General features: G+C 39.0%; 1 protein-coding gene across 1 annotated transcript in view; it reads right to left on the bottom strand.

Moving 5' to 3' along the window:
• Positions 1-13,360, bottom strand: part of stt3b (STT3 oligosaccharyltransferase complex catalytic subunit B) — a 40,043-nt gene extending 26,683 nt beyond the window's left edge. Inside the window, exon 1 of the mRNA XM_036587697.1 lies at positions 12,848-13,360. Coding sequence (XP_036443590.1) covers positions 12,848-13,110 — 263 coding nt within the window. The 5' untranslated portion in view covers positions 13,111-13,360. The remainder of the gene's footprint in view (positions 1-12,847) is intronic.
• Positions 13,361-15,410: the final 2,050 nt, after the last annotated feature.

The following is a 15,410-nucleotide window of genomic DNA, read 5'->3' as shown; positions in this document are numbered from 1 at the left end:
TCTGGGATGCTCTTTTTTTTCCCTGCCAATTAACCTAGTCAGTTATGGGAGTTGCATTATACAAACTTACCAGTCTTTCGTTGCCCCCGTCCCAACTTTTTAAAAATGTTCTGCCAGCAACAAATTCAAAATGGGCATCTATTTTTCAAAAACCATAAAATTTCAGTTTCAACATTTGATTTGTTGTCTTTGTACCATTTTGATGAAATATAGGGTTTAAATGATTTGCACATCATTGCATTCTGTTTTTATTTACGTTTGGACAGCATCCCAACCTTTTTGGTCACTGCTGTAAAAAAAAGAAACCTATAATACACAGGATATAGAATGAAATATAAAAAGATAAAAGATGGAACAGTTGTATATAAGATATATGATAACATGTTCAAACTTTTTCAAGGACGCTAATTTGAGCAGGGCGAGGGCCAGACACATTCTAACCTACAACTACTCTTGCTCATGTGTTTTTTGACACTGTATGGCATACTGTCTATAAAAATAAACAAATGCATGGGATAAAAAGGCCTCAGATTGCACATGCTGTTTTTATGTACATGATGTACTTTAGGTCGTACAGACAATAGTATCAACAACTACATAAACAAGTCTATTAACAACGCTGAGGCAAAAGCATAATGATTTGGACATGCATCATGCTAATGGTGGGGTAGCTTCCATTATCTGTCACCTATGTTTGCCTCGTAGTTCCAGTGCAAAACTAAAGAAACAAACTTCAAATATGTCTAGGCTGATGGACTATATTTGGGGTAAGAGCAAAATCATGTAAATGAGATTTTTGGATGAATCATTACTTTAACATGCAAGAGAAAATGTTCTCTCTTAGCGATTCACTTACAGATGCTCTCTGTGTTCTTCATTTATCTAATGCCCAGATAATGTTCAGGCATTCTTCCACTGAAAATTTGCAGCAGTCGCCATAAAAAGCCTCCTCATATTCACATTTGCATGTTACTGTTTCATTTGCATACTGTTACTAATTTGCTTTTTAAAACAATGTGAAACCTACTTACCTAAACACGAAAAGCACAAAACACTAACAAGGGAACTACTAATTTGAAGAGTAACTAACAATTCTGCATTTCTACATTTACTATACACAATTTATTAATGTATATGAGCTTCTTAAAAGGTGTCCTCAATGCATTCCACAGAACTTTTACCACATAAATGCAGGTGTGCTGAAGAATATTCAGTCCTCTACAATATTAGATAAAAATTAATAAATTTGCTATCTGGGAAATTTGTCAGTTGACTGGATGCGGATTTCTGGATCTGGATTTGCACATCATATCACTGGATGTAGCTCTTATTCAGTAAACAGACAAAACTGGGACACAAACAGCAAAGTCAGTGCAAGTGCAAGACAGTGAGATGATGTAACTAAGCCTGACCTAAATTTATGCAATGATGATTGTTTATCAGCAAACACACTTTATTTCTACACCTTCTCTCAAACAAGCAGATTGCAAAATGTAATCTCTACTAGTGTTTCATAATTGCAAAGAAGGAAACAAACATTTGCAATTGGTGGTGGGGGGGTGGCAGTTCATAGCTAATGTAATTATTGAAAGAACTTACTTGTATTAGAAATTTCACAGACACACATTTTTGTACAGAGGCCCAAAAAAATAAACAGATGCATGAGCATCAGCAACATCATGTAGATCGAGATCCAGTACTGTCAGCATAAACTGGAGAAGGTGCTTCTTTGACACGGCATTTCTCTTTAAGCATTTGCTTTAAGCACTCTATAACAGCAAAAGCACATACCACTGTACAATCATTCCAAGCCTGATCAATTATCACTACAAGATAAAAGCACAACCTTCATGAAAGCTTCAGTCTAGGTAGGTGTGTGGTGCTGATAAGAACGGATCCACCATCATCTAAAAATGGGACCATACAAATAGGACGCTGACGGACCACAGACATGAATACTGGCTTAAAGATTTAAGTACAAAACAAAAATTTAACTTAGCCCAGCCTATTAGCTTAATATCAATAATAGACCACACATAATAATAACCCTACAGACTAAAATAACACTAATACTGTTTATCCACTGGGCAGTATAATACGGTATGGTACAGTATGGTTACAAGTAGCTGTGTTTGTTTCACATCACAAGCACGGAAGTGGGCATAGTTCTCTTTAGCTCACGTGATGGTCACAAGACTTCTCACGCAGGTCCAGCATTAACAGAGAATGCTGGAGAAGCTTCAGGTTCTAATTTACCTTTTATTCTGTGTTTGGTTTTATGTGAGACGTAGACAGCAGTTAGTCGTAAGAGGAGCACCCTCTCAGTCAATAGTAATCGGGGGCAGGGGGGTGTTTAATCAGACAGTCTGTGCAAATGTGGTACAGCACTTAGAACAGCTTCTTTTGGGAGCTCTGTAAATAAAACATGTTTTATGGCATTTAATATTTTATATATATATATATATATATATATATATATATATATATATATATATATATATATATATATATATATATATACACATACACACACACATATATACAGCTAGCTCTGGGCAATACGACAACATTTATCATAGTCGTGATGAATTACTTCACAGTGGATTTTGTGAGCACTTTAAGAAAACTAAACAACTGCTTGTTTTATTACAAAGAGAACATCATTACTCCTGTTTAATTGGAGTCAGTTCAGCACAGTATGTGAAGCATTGAATACAAACCATATTTCAATTGGTGGCAGCACTAGTGGTCTGTTCCAACTTGTCAGATGTCAGACAAAATAAATATCTTGGTGTACTGTGATCTCAGCTCTTGAAGTATCATGATATATTTTTGCCATATCACCTAGCTCTACTCTGAGCCATCAATATTCTATTGGAAACACTGAAAATTCCTGCAACAAATGTAGACAAATTACTTAATTATGCAATTTTGTCAAAATGTACAAGTAAGCAAAAATTTGCTGCTCATAAACAAGGTGGACTATGCCTAATTCAGTGATCAATTCAACACAGATCTGTCTTATAATGGAACACCTTTAATCTCTTTATTACAAAGTGAAGAAAGTATAGTAATCAAGACTGTTATGGCTCATGCATGTCCTTGGAGTTAATTTCCTAGAGATTTAATCCAACGTAAAAGAAGTGATTAACCTTGAGAAACAATCTGGAAGATTTTCCAGATGAGGACAAGGAGCTTGTCCCCTGGCAAGAGAACATCAAAGCAATGCTCTTGGAATAACTTTGAAGCCTCATAATTGGCAGAAGGAAGTAGGATGTGTTTTGAATACTGAGCAGTGACAAAGTGAACACTTCATAATTACAAATATTTCATTTCAGTACACAAAAAAGACATCAGTTGCTTATTGTGTACCGAAAATAGTAAACAAGCTTACTGAATTGGAGCAAAAAGCATTAGCATTCATCAAATTTCAGTAAAGCTGTTTGCCTACAGATTACAAGATCTTTCCAGAAACAGATCTTTAGGGAGAGTTTTACTTTCACTGTTATGGAAATACTGAGACTCATAAAACATTGAGTGTAGCAAAACAGATCCCAGTAAAGCTGGTTAGGATGTTGTGCAGAAGTTAGTGAATCATGGATGATCTTAAACTATGGCCCATTCTGTTACTGGTGAATGTTGTTTACTACAGGAAACATCCATTTTGGTAAATGATTAATACTGTACACTTCACAGAATGTTTCTAGACTGAAACATGATGCATTCAGTTCTTAGACAACCCAACTTTAGCAGTGTGTCACTATTATCTTTGTGAAAGTGGAAAGAGAATGTGATCATTCATAAAAATGGTTTTACAATAGTTGGATTTCAGAAATACCTCAATAAGTCCGGTTATTTGCAAATTTTGAAGTTTTTACATTTTTTTCTTGGCATACAGTAGTCCACACTGTAATACTATTAGAATGTGTGTTATGCATTTAATTCAGTGCATCTCTAATTAAAACCAGACATTATTTAGTCATTCATTGTTTACTTAATTCAAAAAGGGAAGAGGTGTGCTACTTACACCACAAGAACACAACACATCTCCTTGACGCATCTCAAATAACACCCTCTAATTTATGCCTAAGTAGTATGGGAGTTACGGCACCCTCACATTATGATTCAGGGAAGACAAAACTCCAGTCGCTGAGGTGCATTTCCATCTCTGATCCCTGCAGCTTTACAAATGCACAATATACCGGGGAAAAAAAAATACACGGCATAGCCTCTTATGCAAGTTGTTAGATCACATATCTGGACAGTTAATATGAAACAATTTCAATAAAGAAAAATGACTTCAGTCAGGAACATTTTTACATCATCTGGCTTAGTCTGAGGACATTTACCATATATTAAATATATATTAAACATTTTACACAGCCAAATTGACAGCAAATAATAAGCATCCATGTCTGTAGATATTCGAGACCTGCTGTTCAGTAACACTTTTAACACAGGCATGATGAATGCAAATGTAATCCATGCTAATAACATCTTTGAAAGTTAAAGGACACTTCTGTCATTGACAGGATTACTGAAGAAGATGGGTGGTTCAGAAGAAGTTTCTTGCAAAGAATAACATTAACAACGTTAACACTTCATTAAAAAAAAAACCTTGCTGGCTCAAGGTATGCCAAGTTCCTAAGAAAAAATATTGCATTTCTCCAGCAAGACAAGCCCTGACCTTAACCTCCAACACGCAATAATATATAATAAAACAAGTGTTTCACTCGTCCCCTCACCCCTGGTGTTTTACAGTAATTTAATAAATTTAAGCAGGGGAAGAAAATTATGTTGACTGTTACAGCCTTATTTGCACGCAGACAGTTCTGTGCCAAGTCCATAGTCCTCTCTAGTGCCTTTCAATCTCAAACAGAAGTGATACTGGATATGTTAACATTCTCTTAGTGTAGCAATACTCTACGTTAAGTTCAAACCTATTTCAACACCTTCCATGTCTTAATCTCTGTTTCTTTGCTCCATGAACAGAATTCGGGTATTCAAATTTGTGCACAGGGTGTTTAAATTCACTGACAACTGATAAAATTTCACTGACTTACTTTAGTATCAACTGTCAATTAGGCCTGGGTGGTATGGCAAAAAATATAATCACATTTTTCCATATCATTCAATATTGGTAATTATCAGTAATGATTATACATGTATTGTAAAGCTCAATTTCAAGAAAAATGTTGACTTAAAAGTTTTTTAAACCTGTCACGCTGAAATGGGTTACTAAAGAAAAGTTCCATGAATATCTATTGAGAAGTTCTATAATGAGGCTCTATTAAGAGGCTGGGAGCTCTCAGTCAATATTTACGTCTCTTTTCTCTTTTGCATGCTAAAAATGCACTCAGAAGGCAAACTGTGATGCACATACATGAACATTTCCTTGCCATATTAAAGGTGGAGTGGTTGATTTATTTTAGAAACATTTTTGTTATATTTCTTGAAATACTCTTTATATCCTGATAAACAAGAAATCAAATGCTCTGACAATAAAAAAAAAAAATCTAATCTGTGGAGGCAACAAGACTGAATTTAATGATTGGATGGTCCATATGCCTGTCTGCCTACCTCACGACCTGCCCACATCTGAAAAGCAGCAAGCCAGGTTCACAAGAATGCCACAAGAAGTTACATATGTACCTACAACAGCTTGCACTGCTAAAGGAAGAAAGAAAAGAAAGACAACAGTAGAAAAGGCAAGAGGTTAGATAAAGCAGGAGGTCAAACCAGAGTGAGCATCAGGGTGGCTTTCCAATGGTTGCAAAATCTGAGGGAGTTTAAATGTCTGGACAGTGATGTTAAAGTTGCTATTTTTCTGATGGACAGGTAATTATCTGATTTGTTTTGCGTGAATTAGTTTTTTTTCCCCTGAATTATGCAGCCAAAGTAGCTAGCTACTTAAGTAGCAACATTATCCAGTGCTATGTTAACTAAGCTGTAGGTGTAAGCCAGCTATGTTTATTTTTGTATGTAATTTTTCAAAAAACTAGCTTACACTTCCTACAAAATCACCTACTCGAGTTTTAACCACTGTGAAAAGCAGCTAATTTTGGAAAGTGTCTCTCACTTGCCTGCCACAATGCCCGCCCACCTCCCACAATACTATCAGCACTTGGACGATGGTATACTGCAGACAAACTCACAAGCCTAGTTATCATGATAAATTACATTGTGTCACATCATGCTTGAGCATATTCTAGATACGGTCAGTACTTCAACACTGACCAGGTGCAGGATTCATTACAAACAGACTATAATTATGCCTGTAGTACACTTAAGCTGCCACAGTAATACATGTTCTCAGTCTCAAATGTGCTGTGACACATGCTCTACACAGATCTCAAAGAGAGGAAATACAGGACTGATGAGGCCTAAAGAAAGAGAAAACCCTCACTGGCCTCTTGTTGTAGTTCTTGAGAAGAGGTTCCAAAATAGCAGCCAATAAATGTGATTATGTTCTTTTTTTCTTTTTTTTTTTACTACCATCAAAGCCTGGTGATTTTTTGTTCAACTGAGTCAAGTGACTGAGCCATGTTAACCACACAGAGGGGTTATAAATGAGCAAAATATTTGTGGAATGACCTGCCTTGTAGGCCTCACCTCATGTGACACAAGACATGTTATTGTGGATTATGATTAGGTTGGATTTGGAGTGGGTGGTCACTGGTACTGGCAATGCACTGCCCTTTCTTAAACTTTTTATACATGTTCAATGACATGGATGTTTCTATTCCAATTTGGCAAATGTTATTTGTTTAAAATTTAATGTTTCATATCAAGTCTGCAACCCAAGATTTTAAACATGGTTGTCAATAGAAAATCAGTTTCCACACATTAAAGCAAAGTGTCATTTAGAGACACGAGTTACAGCTCAACTGCAGAGACAGTTCATAGATAAGGGCCACTCAGGTACCCCTTCAGCATCTGCAGCACTGCTAATGCAACAAAGCGTGTCTTCTGGAGACACAACATGAAATGCAAATTAATGCAAGTATGGAGGTACAACACCAGATGGATTAAGCCAAAGTGTTAAAGATTCAAAGAGAAGCTAAATAAAAAATAAAAGCTGATTTTTCCACTAAGGCATTTGTTTGGCACAAGACTGGGGAAATTTTGAGTTTGACAACTTGGGAGAAAGGTGGGGAGGAAGGCAGAGAGAGCGAGAGAGAGAGAGAGAGAGAGGAATGATGAGTAGAAAAGCAGAGCAAGAAGAGCAAACACCACAGCACACAAAAGCAAGGGAGGACAGTGTACTGGAAGAAACCTGGGAGCCAGAAAGGGAGTGTGTGTTGCTCTGAAATTGCTTAGGACTAAAACCATCCCTCAATACATGCTTTCTAATCAGTGGATCCTCTGGCTAGAAATGTGGCCAAAGCTTTCCAATAAGACACAAACAAATCCTGAAGTGTCACATACTCACATAAACAAATAAAACAAAAAAAATCGTTGGCATTTCACAATTACAACAATTCACAATGAACATGTGACCAGGGCATCACAAAGGCATTTCAGATGGTTTCTTTCGTGATGTTCCAGGGTCACAGCCCACACTTATCCACACATCAAGGAGGCCTACAGCCAGTTAAAAATGTGAACACCTATGAGACAAACAACAGGCTTACCCAAAAAACTTGTCTCTGAACGTGATGATGTAATCAGACACGTTCCCCAAAGAAACTAGAGGTAGCAAACCAAGACCAAGCACTAAACTATTCCAAGTAAGCTTATACCAAACAACTAAACAAAAACCCAAACAAAAAAGTCTTCCATCTACACTTAACTCTATTAATATAACAAAGTGGTCAGCAGTAGACTCCTCAAAATGACACTGCATCCTGTGACAAGAAAACCACACCTAACCCACACACACGTGGACGAAGTTTGAGGACAAAGGATTAGAGCCAGTTATTCATGCAATCACATTACATCAGCTCCTGAGGCCAGAGTCCATTTTAAGTGTAATTAAGATACTGTAAATTACAAACCTCAATTCCAGAATTTCAGAAAACTGAACTGAAAGGACACTACACAGCAGTGCTTCTAAATCCTGCTCCTGGCAGCACACAGCATTGCACATTTCCAAGCATGCCCTGCCTCAACATATCTGATCCAGCTCACCAACTGATTATTGAGCCCTTCGTGAGTTGGATCAGTTGTGCTGGAGCAGGGAATAACTAAAGCTGTGCACTGCTGTGGGTCACCAGGAGTAGGATTAAGAAACACCGCTGTGTAGCATGCTTTTGGTCCAGTTTTCTGCTGGATTCTTTTCACCAGCTTCTTATTCAAATTTTTCGTTCCCTCTTAAATGGTGAAGCAGCATTCCAGCATCTGTATAGGTGCCAGATGTAAGGTGAAACAGAAAATTCTAATAAGAAGCTGTTTATTGTTTATAAGAAAGACATGCTTGATATCTGACGTGTGCTTCTGCAAAACCTCATTTTGTAGCTTTATTATTATTCAAAACACAACTTCCAGCTAACTGTCTTACGGTTATAAAGCCATAGCTATGCTACGGCTTTGATACTTGGGAAGTGACTGAGCAGAACTACGAAATGAGACATTAAGTGAATGTTGAGCTTGTTGCAAAATTTTTTTATCCATGCCGTTTTACTTAACTGTTTAATAACATTAATTTAGAGTTTCAACTTATTTTTAAGCAAATAAGTTAAGATTTCAGCAATTATTTACAGAGATGAGTTTGGTGACAGTCCAAGTCCAGTGTTTGTTAGCAATGCTACTATAGCATCTCCCACTGTAAATTGGAGAAGCACGTTAGATATCAAGCATGTCTTGGCTGATTGACTGCATCTGGGCTAAGTGATGACTCTTTTTAACTAGATTTTTTGCCAAACTGTTTGTTTAACTTCACCTCTGCACCAAAGTCAGGTGCTTGAGGGCACCCACGATGGGAGCAGTGCTGGTGTTTCCTTCGGCATCCACTGTCAAATGCCTCACAACAAACAGGTTTGAGACAACTCGTCATCTCCAGCCTCTTACCGCACATTTTGCACTGAGTATTTTCCTTATCATCTATAATTTAAAGCGCTTCCATGACTTCTCAGGCATCTCTGCATCAACACTTCCAAACACTAAAGAGAATCGAATACCATAACATTTATTTGAATACCTGAGTATTTGATCATTTTCAGGCCAACCCAAAAAAAGCTTTAAAACATAAGTTACCTATACAGAGCAGAGAAAGCACAGCTTTACCAACATTTACAGGACATCAGTTCATCTACAGTACATCATTTCTTCCACTCATTAATCGGTGTGGCCCTCCACTAACTCACTTCCTAAACAGTCACACACACCTGTTCACATACCACAGAGAACTGCAGTGATGAGAATCTATGATGACAGTTATGCTGACACAGGAAAAACAGTTGAATAAGTGAGTTCTTCAAGCGGCCCTTATTCACTTAACCCTTCAGAAAGTGGATCAACAAGATTTTTTTTTATTCAGCAAATTACTCAGGACTACCTGTGATATTTTTCATTCCCAGTGTTAGTTCTAAATATTACAAACATTATCGCCCCAAACGAGATATTTCTCCTTAAAAATCTAACCTTATACTTACAATACCTACCACTAAATCCCTCCATTTTGATGTGAAATTGAGACACATTTCTCCAGTCAAGACAAAGATAGAAGTAAAAAGACAGCAGTCATTGTCTATTATTAATTTGTTAATGTATCTTTCCTCCCTCGCAGTCATTCAGAGTGAGTAAACATAAGTAAAACTAAACACTAAAACAATTAGAACTGATAGGGAACATAAAAGAGCTCATGAGGCCATGCACACACACACACCCCTTACAAGTGCATACCATAAAAAAAATGCATGCTCTAAAGTGAACGAAGGCTGAGAAATCTGAATTATCACTGATGTTCTCCAAGAGATAAGGGCTTAAAATATTAAGAAAAGGCCTTGAGCCACTGGATTATCGGTGGCCTTTAACAAATCCATGTGATTTCATGATATCATTAGCCATCACATATATGACAGATTCATTAACCAAATCAAACTTCAGGTTGTTCTATGCATGCAATGCTTTCATAAAAAAGAGGATGAAACAACCAACAGCTGTCACTGCTGAGGCACGTAGAACGGATTACAAGCTCCCAAATCTGGGAATTTAGCAAAACAGGGACGATGCAATAATTCTTCTTCATGAGTAAATAGAGGGTGTCCTATGCAGGATTAGGTTTTTATAGGCCCCAACATGAACAGAGGAGCCTGCACAGCAATGCAAATCTGAAGTGCAGCAATAGGGAACATTATGTTCATACTAGTCAGACACTCACAGCCATGAATTAGTCAGTTAAACCTGTTCATCTAGAAACGTCCTTGCCTAGAAAACAGTACTGGTGAGAGAATCCCAATACTTAAGTTGTACACCATACAATACTACACAGTTCACAAAACAATTTCACTTTTTAGCTGGATAACCTAAGCCTGAAGTCCATGAATGCTGAATAGGAGAAGAAATCAGGGACATTCTTTTCTGCACTTTTGTCAGTTATCCATCTAACAGAGAAACCTCACTTTATTAAATATCCTATGTTTCACACCATTTAATATTAAACCACACATTTATTAAATTAATGATTATACTGCCTGGGCTGTTTTTAATAACTGTAATAAGTACTCCTAGTACTGTACTAAGTTAATGATTGGTTACATTCTCTCTCTGCAAGTTATTACAAATTTGCACTGAAAAAAACGATCAATTTGAGGCAGTACTTTCTGCTTTATAAGATAACAGCACTGCATTCCTTGTAAAGTATAACACACACAGAGCAACATGATCTGCAAGTGGGCATCTAGTCAGGCATGGCCGTATGGCCCACAGTTAACAGACACCAACAGTGGCTGAAAAAACATGTGGTCTATCAAAATGACACCAATGATTTTACTGAAATACATTTCACTGGGTATGATATTTCTCTTGTTTCTATCATATCTTGGATCTTTGCCTGGGTATATGTGTTATTACCTGAGCTTGCGTCTGAACTTTCCCCAAGAAGCAGAGTTCAATTTTTAAAACTGTGTGAGTGTCAAACTTCACTCCTGTCACCAACATCAACAAGGCATTCATTCTTTGGTCCACAAATCGCTTCTATAAACAAGAAGTGGCTGTGTGTGCAAACAGGGCTTGGCAAAATGACAATATATATTGTTATCATCATAAATGATGTCATTATAAAATACAACATGCTTTTCTAAATATTGTAGATATCGTCAGTACTTGTAGAGCACTGACCAACTGCATGTTTCATCATACACCTAACTAGTCCTGTTTAACTGGATTTAGTGCAGCACAGTATGCCAAATATGTCTGTTTTCTCTGCTCCAAAAGATCAGATGTCTGGAAAAAAAAATATATATATATATATTGTGACATACTGTGCATTGGAAAATTTCTTTGGGTATCACAATATTAATCGCCCAGCTCTATGTGCAAATATCACACCCAAGTCATGGCTAAAAATTACTGACTTTTTACCTTATTTCACCTTATTCATTAATTCTTTCATAAAATTTGGTCAAAGCTAAACATGGTATGCTACTGAACAAGCCTCTCTCTCATAGCACTGTATAACTCAACAAACAGGAATGAAACCAACAGACACCCTGTGAATCATCACTTAAATACATGTGAAAGGTATACTGAGCCTCAGAATTTTTAAAAGAAATTAAATAACGTTACATTACAGAGCTGCTTTAGCTATTATCCCATAGCGGACAGCTGGGCCTTGCAGATCTGAACAGCTAACATTTATGCCTACTTAAGATGATCGGTCATTCATAAGGCTCAATCACAGCAGGAACTGGACGGCGGCTTATGGAATATCAAATGTGTATTTTTGGAAAGCAGAGCGAAGATACTGATGCTGAGATATTTCACTCTGATTAGACTGAAAAACTCTTCTCAGCCATTTCCTGGTTGGGCATGAAGCAAGAGTCATTACTCATTTAACAAGGAAAAGATGAGCCAGCTATTGGCTTGACTTCTCAATAAGGCACATTTTTGTCTCAACAGCTCCATAAAAATATTTGAAGTAGAACCAGAACACTGCTGCAGCTCCAGAGAGAAACTGCTACAAACTACAACCAGCCTACAAACAGCTATAGAGCCAGTTTAACTCTAGGTTTACAGGCACATGACTCTGAGTTACGGTAATGACGGTAATGGACAAGACTGTGTGTAATTACAATGGCTTTATTTTTAAAGTATCTGAACTAAAGCCAATACCACATATACCATAATGGTGGAAGACGCACACTTTAAACAGTGAATGATGATTTATTTTATCCTCGAGTGTAAATTAAGCATTTTTTCAAATATAAATTGAACTCAAAAGTACTGGCTCTGGCTGCATTACGGTAAAGACAAATTGGTGATGCTGTATTTATGGAAATAAATGCACAAAGCGAAAAAATCTTTAAAAGTCCCAAATATAGCACTCTGTTTCCCTATGAATACATTTAACCTCCTCGTGATTTCGAGCTGAAATAAGCCTTATTTTTATGAGAATCGCCCCAAATGCTGAAAACTGCCTCTCTGTGTCTGTGCGTCCACGTTTGATCGAAGAAAGAAGAACAAGACAGCAGCAGACTAACCGTCCTGCACTCACCACCTCTAAGAGTTCACTGTGAAATGCTGTGCTATTCATTTTGCTAGCTAACGCTAGCCTGGTTAGCGCGCAACTGGCAATTATGCATCCCCTTAAACCAGCTATCCGCCTTTTTCTGTCTTTCCTTCCTTCCAGAGACCGGCTGCAGCGTTATTAGCACTGTTAGCTGCAGCTAACGCAGCCTTTACTCACCAGGGGTCAAACTCGTGGATGATGCTCTCGAATCGGATCACGGCGAAAAGCCTGGAGCTGAAGCCCGCCAGCCAGGCCAGAAACAGGATGGTGAAGGACAGGAGGGACTGCCAGCCCGCCGGCTGCGTCAGTCCGCCGGACAGGCCTCCGCCCCCACCGCCGCATCCAGCCGCGGCGTTGGGTCGCCCGTTGCCCGAGACGGAGCCCCCCGCGCCCGGGCTCGCTTTGTGCTTGCAGTCGGTGGCGGTGTGCTGCTCCGCCATGTTCTGGAGTCGGTCGGTCAGGAAGGCTTTCCCGCGGCCACACGCTCCGCTCCGCCTCGCACTCTCCTCCGCTCGCGTCGGCGTCTTCCTCTTCGCAGATGGTCCCTTCTCCTGCGCGGACACCGAGTATTTCTGCTGAGGATTATTTGAAGTCGGCTCCGGGTCTGAGCGGCATGCTAGCCGGCTTGTAGCACTCAGCGGCGCACACGAGCTCCACCAGTTCCTGCTAGCGATGAACGAATCACGAACGAGTCGTTCTTTTTAACCGGTTCTTTTCAGTCAGTCGGTGGAAATGATTCGCTGAACCGAATCGAGCCTTTTCTGTAACGTCAACACAACATTTAACTATATTTTACAGCTTGTCGATATCTAATAAATATACAGTGATATTTTTATAAAGTAACCTCATAAATGTACAACATACCGTACCCGACAGGAACATATTAAAAACAACCTCTTTAAATACGTGTGCTGTGTGCATAATACTTCTACACAACTTTTCTTCTTCAAAATAGGACCACACAGTGGCATTCAGACATCTTGACAAGTTGTTAAATCTGTAGTATAATATAATTCCATAGTGTGTGCGCTATCCCCTGTGCTCTCGACCCTAACAAATGTACACAAAGCTAAGTGATTTATTCGTATAAGGTCTATAACTCAACAAGTTATGTACCTTCATTCACATAATGTCTGTAAATCTACAGCGCCACTGTATTTGGGATGAGATTACGAGTTAACTTGACCAGCCACTGCGACATGAATCGCTGAACTGAACGTTTGATTCATTGAAACGCACAGTCCTAAAGAGTCGGTTCAGTGAGTTTAATCGATCTTCGCATCACTCGTTCCTCCAGCAGGGAGGGCGGGACGACTGAGCGCATCGGGAAGAAGGTTCAGCCTGTCACAGCGGGACAGGTACGACTATGAAGCTCACCAGCCTGACAGCCTCAACCAATCCTGTGCGAGCACGCAGGTGAAGGGCAGGCAGACTGACCAATGGGGCGGGGACTTCACACCCTGCAGAGTTGTCAAACAGGCTCGACGAGAAGCGCTGAGGGAAAATGAGTGAGTCGCTGTGACAGACGTTTAGTGTGACCAACTGGAGGACAGACGAACAGAAGCAGAGAACCAATTAAATAAATGAATTTTAACTGGAGAGGGAAGAGACCAGTCTGCGGGTTGCTGCCACGGTAGCAAATCTAGTAGGCAAAGACGAGCTACGAGTTATTGGTAAACGGACAGAGAGGCTCTTCCTCGTATTTCGTCTTTACTTCCCCATTTTCCTGTGAATGCACTAACATTAGAGTAAGAGGGTGTGGAGCTGTGCGAGATTTAGAGGGGTGTTTGTGTTCACTGTAGCAACAGAAAACTCACATATTCATATATGACAGGAGCTCACAAGCCTGCGAGAGGAAGTCATCAAGTTGAAGGTGGAAAAGGCTTGAGTAATTGTACTTTACTACCTAAATATTATTTTGGAAAATTTGCACTTTACTTAAGTAATATTAAAAAAGAGTACTTGTACTCCATTACATTTGCAGAAAAAAAAACATACTTTTTAAAGGGCCCATAACACACACACACACCTTCTAAGCCGCTTTTCCTTCTGGGTCGCGGGGGGAGCTGGAGCCTATCCCAGCAGTCATTGGGTGGAAGGCAGGATACACCCTGGACAGGTCACCAGTCCATCGCAGGGCAGACACACAGACATATACATTCACACACACATTCACACCGAAGGGCAATTTAGTGTGTCCACTCGGCCTGACTGCATGTCTTTGGACTGTGGGAGGAAACCGACGCAGACATGGGGAGAACATGCAAACTCCACACAGAAAGGGACCCTGGTCGCCTGGCCAGGGAATTGAATCGAGAGCTTGCTGTGAGGCAAGAGCGCTACCCGCTGCGCCACCGTGAAGCCCCGGGCCCATATCCTACATTTTTAATTGTACTTTATGTTTCATGTATACCATTTATGTGGTTTTATATACCAAAAATGGTCATAATTCATTTTCCATGAACATTTTTCAATCTCTCTTTATTCATTAAAATTAAACAGGCTGTTTTTGTCACTATGCCTTTACGATAATTAGCTGTTCTGATTGGCTGCTCTGTATTGTGTCCTATGCTAAAAGCTCTCACAGCTGAAACACTATAAGTTCAGTATTAATGGGCAGAACTAAACTGTTGTGGGCTGAAAAGGTGGGTACATGTAAATGAGTTTCTTCCCGTTACATCCCAGAAACAGTTCATTTAAAATGGACTGTTTTTGCAGCTTACTTTTCTTATACTGGCTT

Source organism: Colossoma macropomum, unplaced genomic scaffold (assembly GCF_904425465.1).
Source record: "Colossoma macropomum unplaced genomic scaffold, Colossoma_macropomum, whole genome shotgun sequence".
Classification (NCBI taxonomy): domain Eukaryota; kingdom Metazoa; phylum Chordata; class Actinopteri; order Characiformes; family Serrasalmidae; genus Colossoma; species Colossoma macropomum.
Note: the sequence above shows the minus strand (reverse complement) of the source record. Positions and strands in the feature narration are given on the sequence as shown.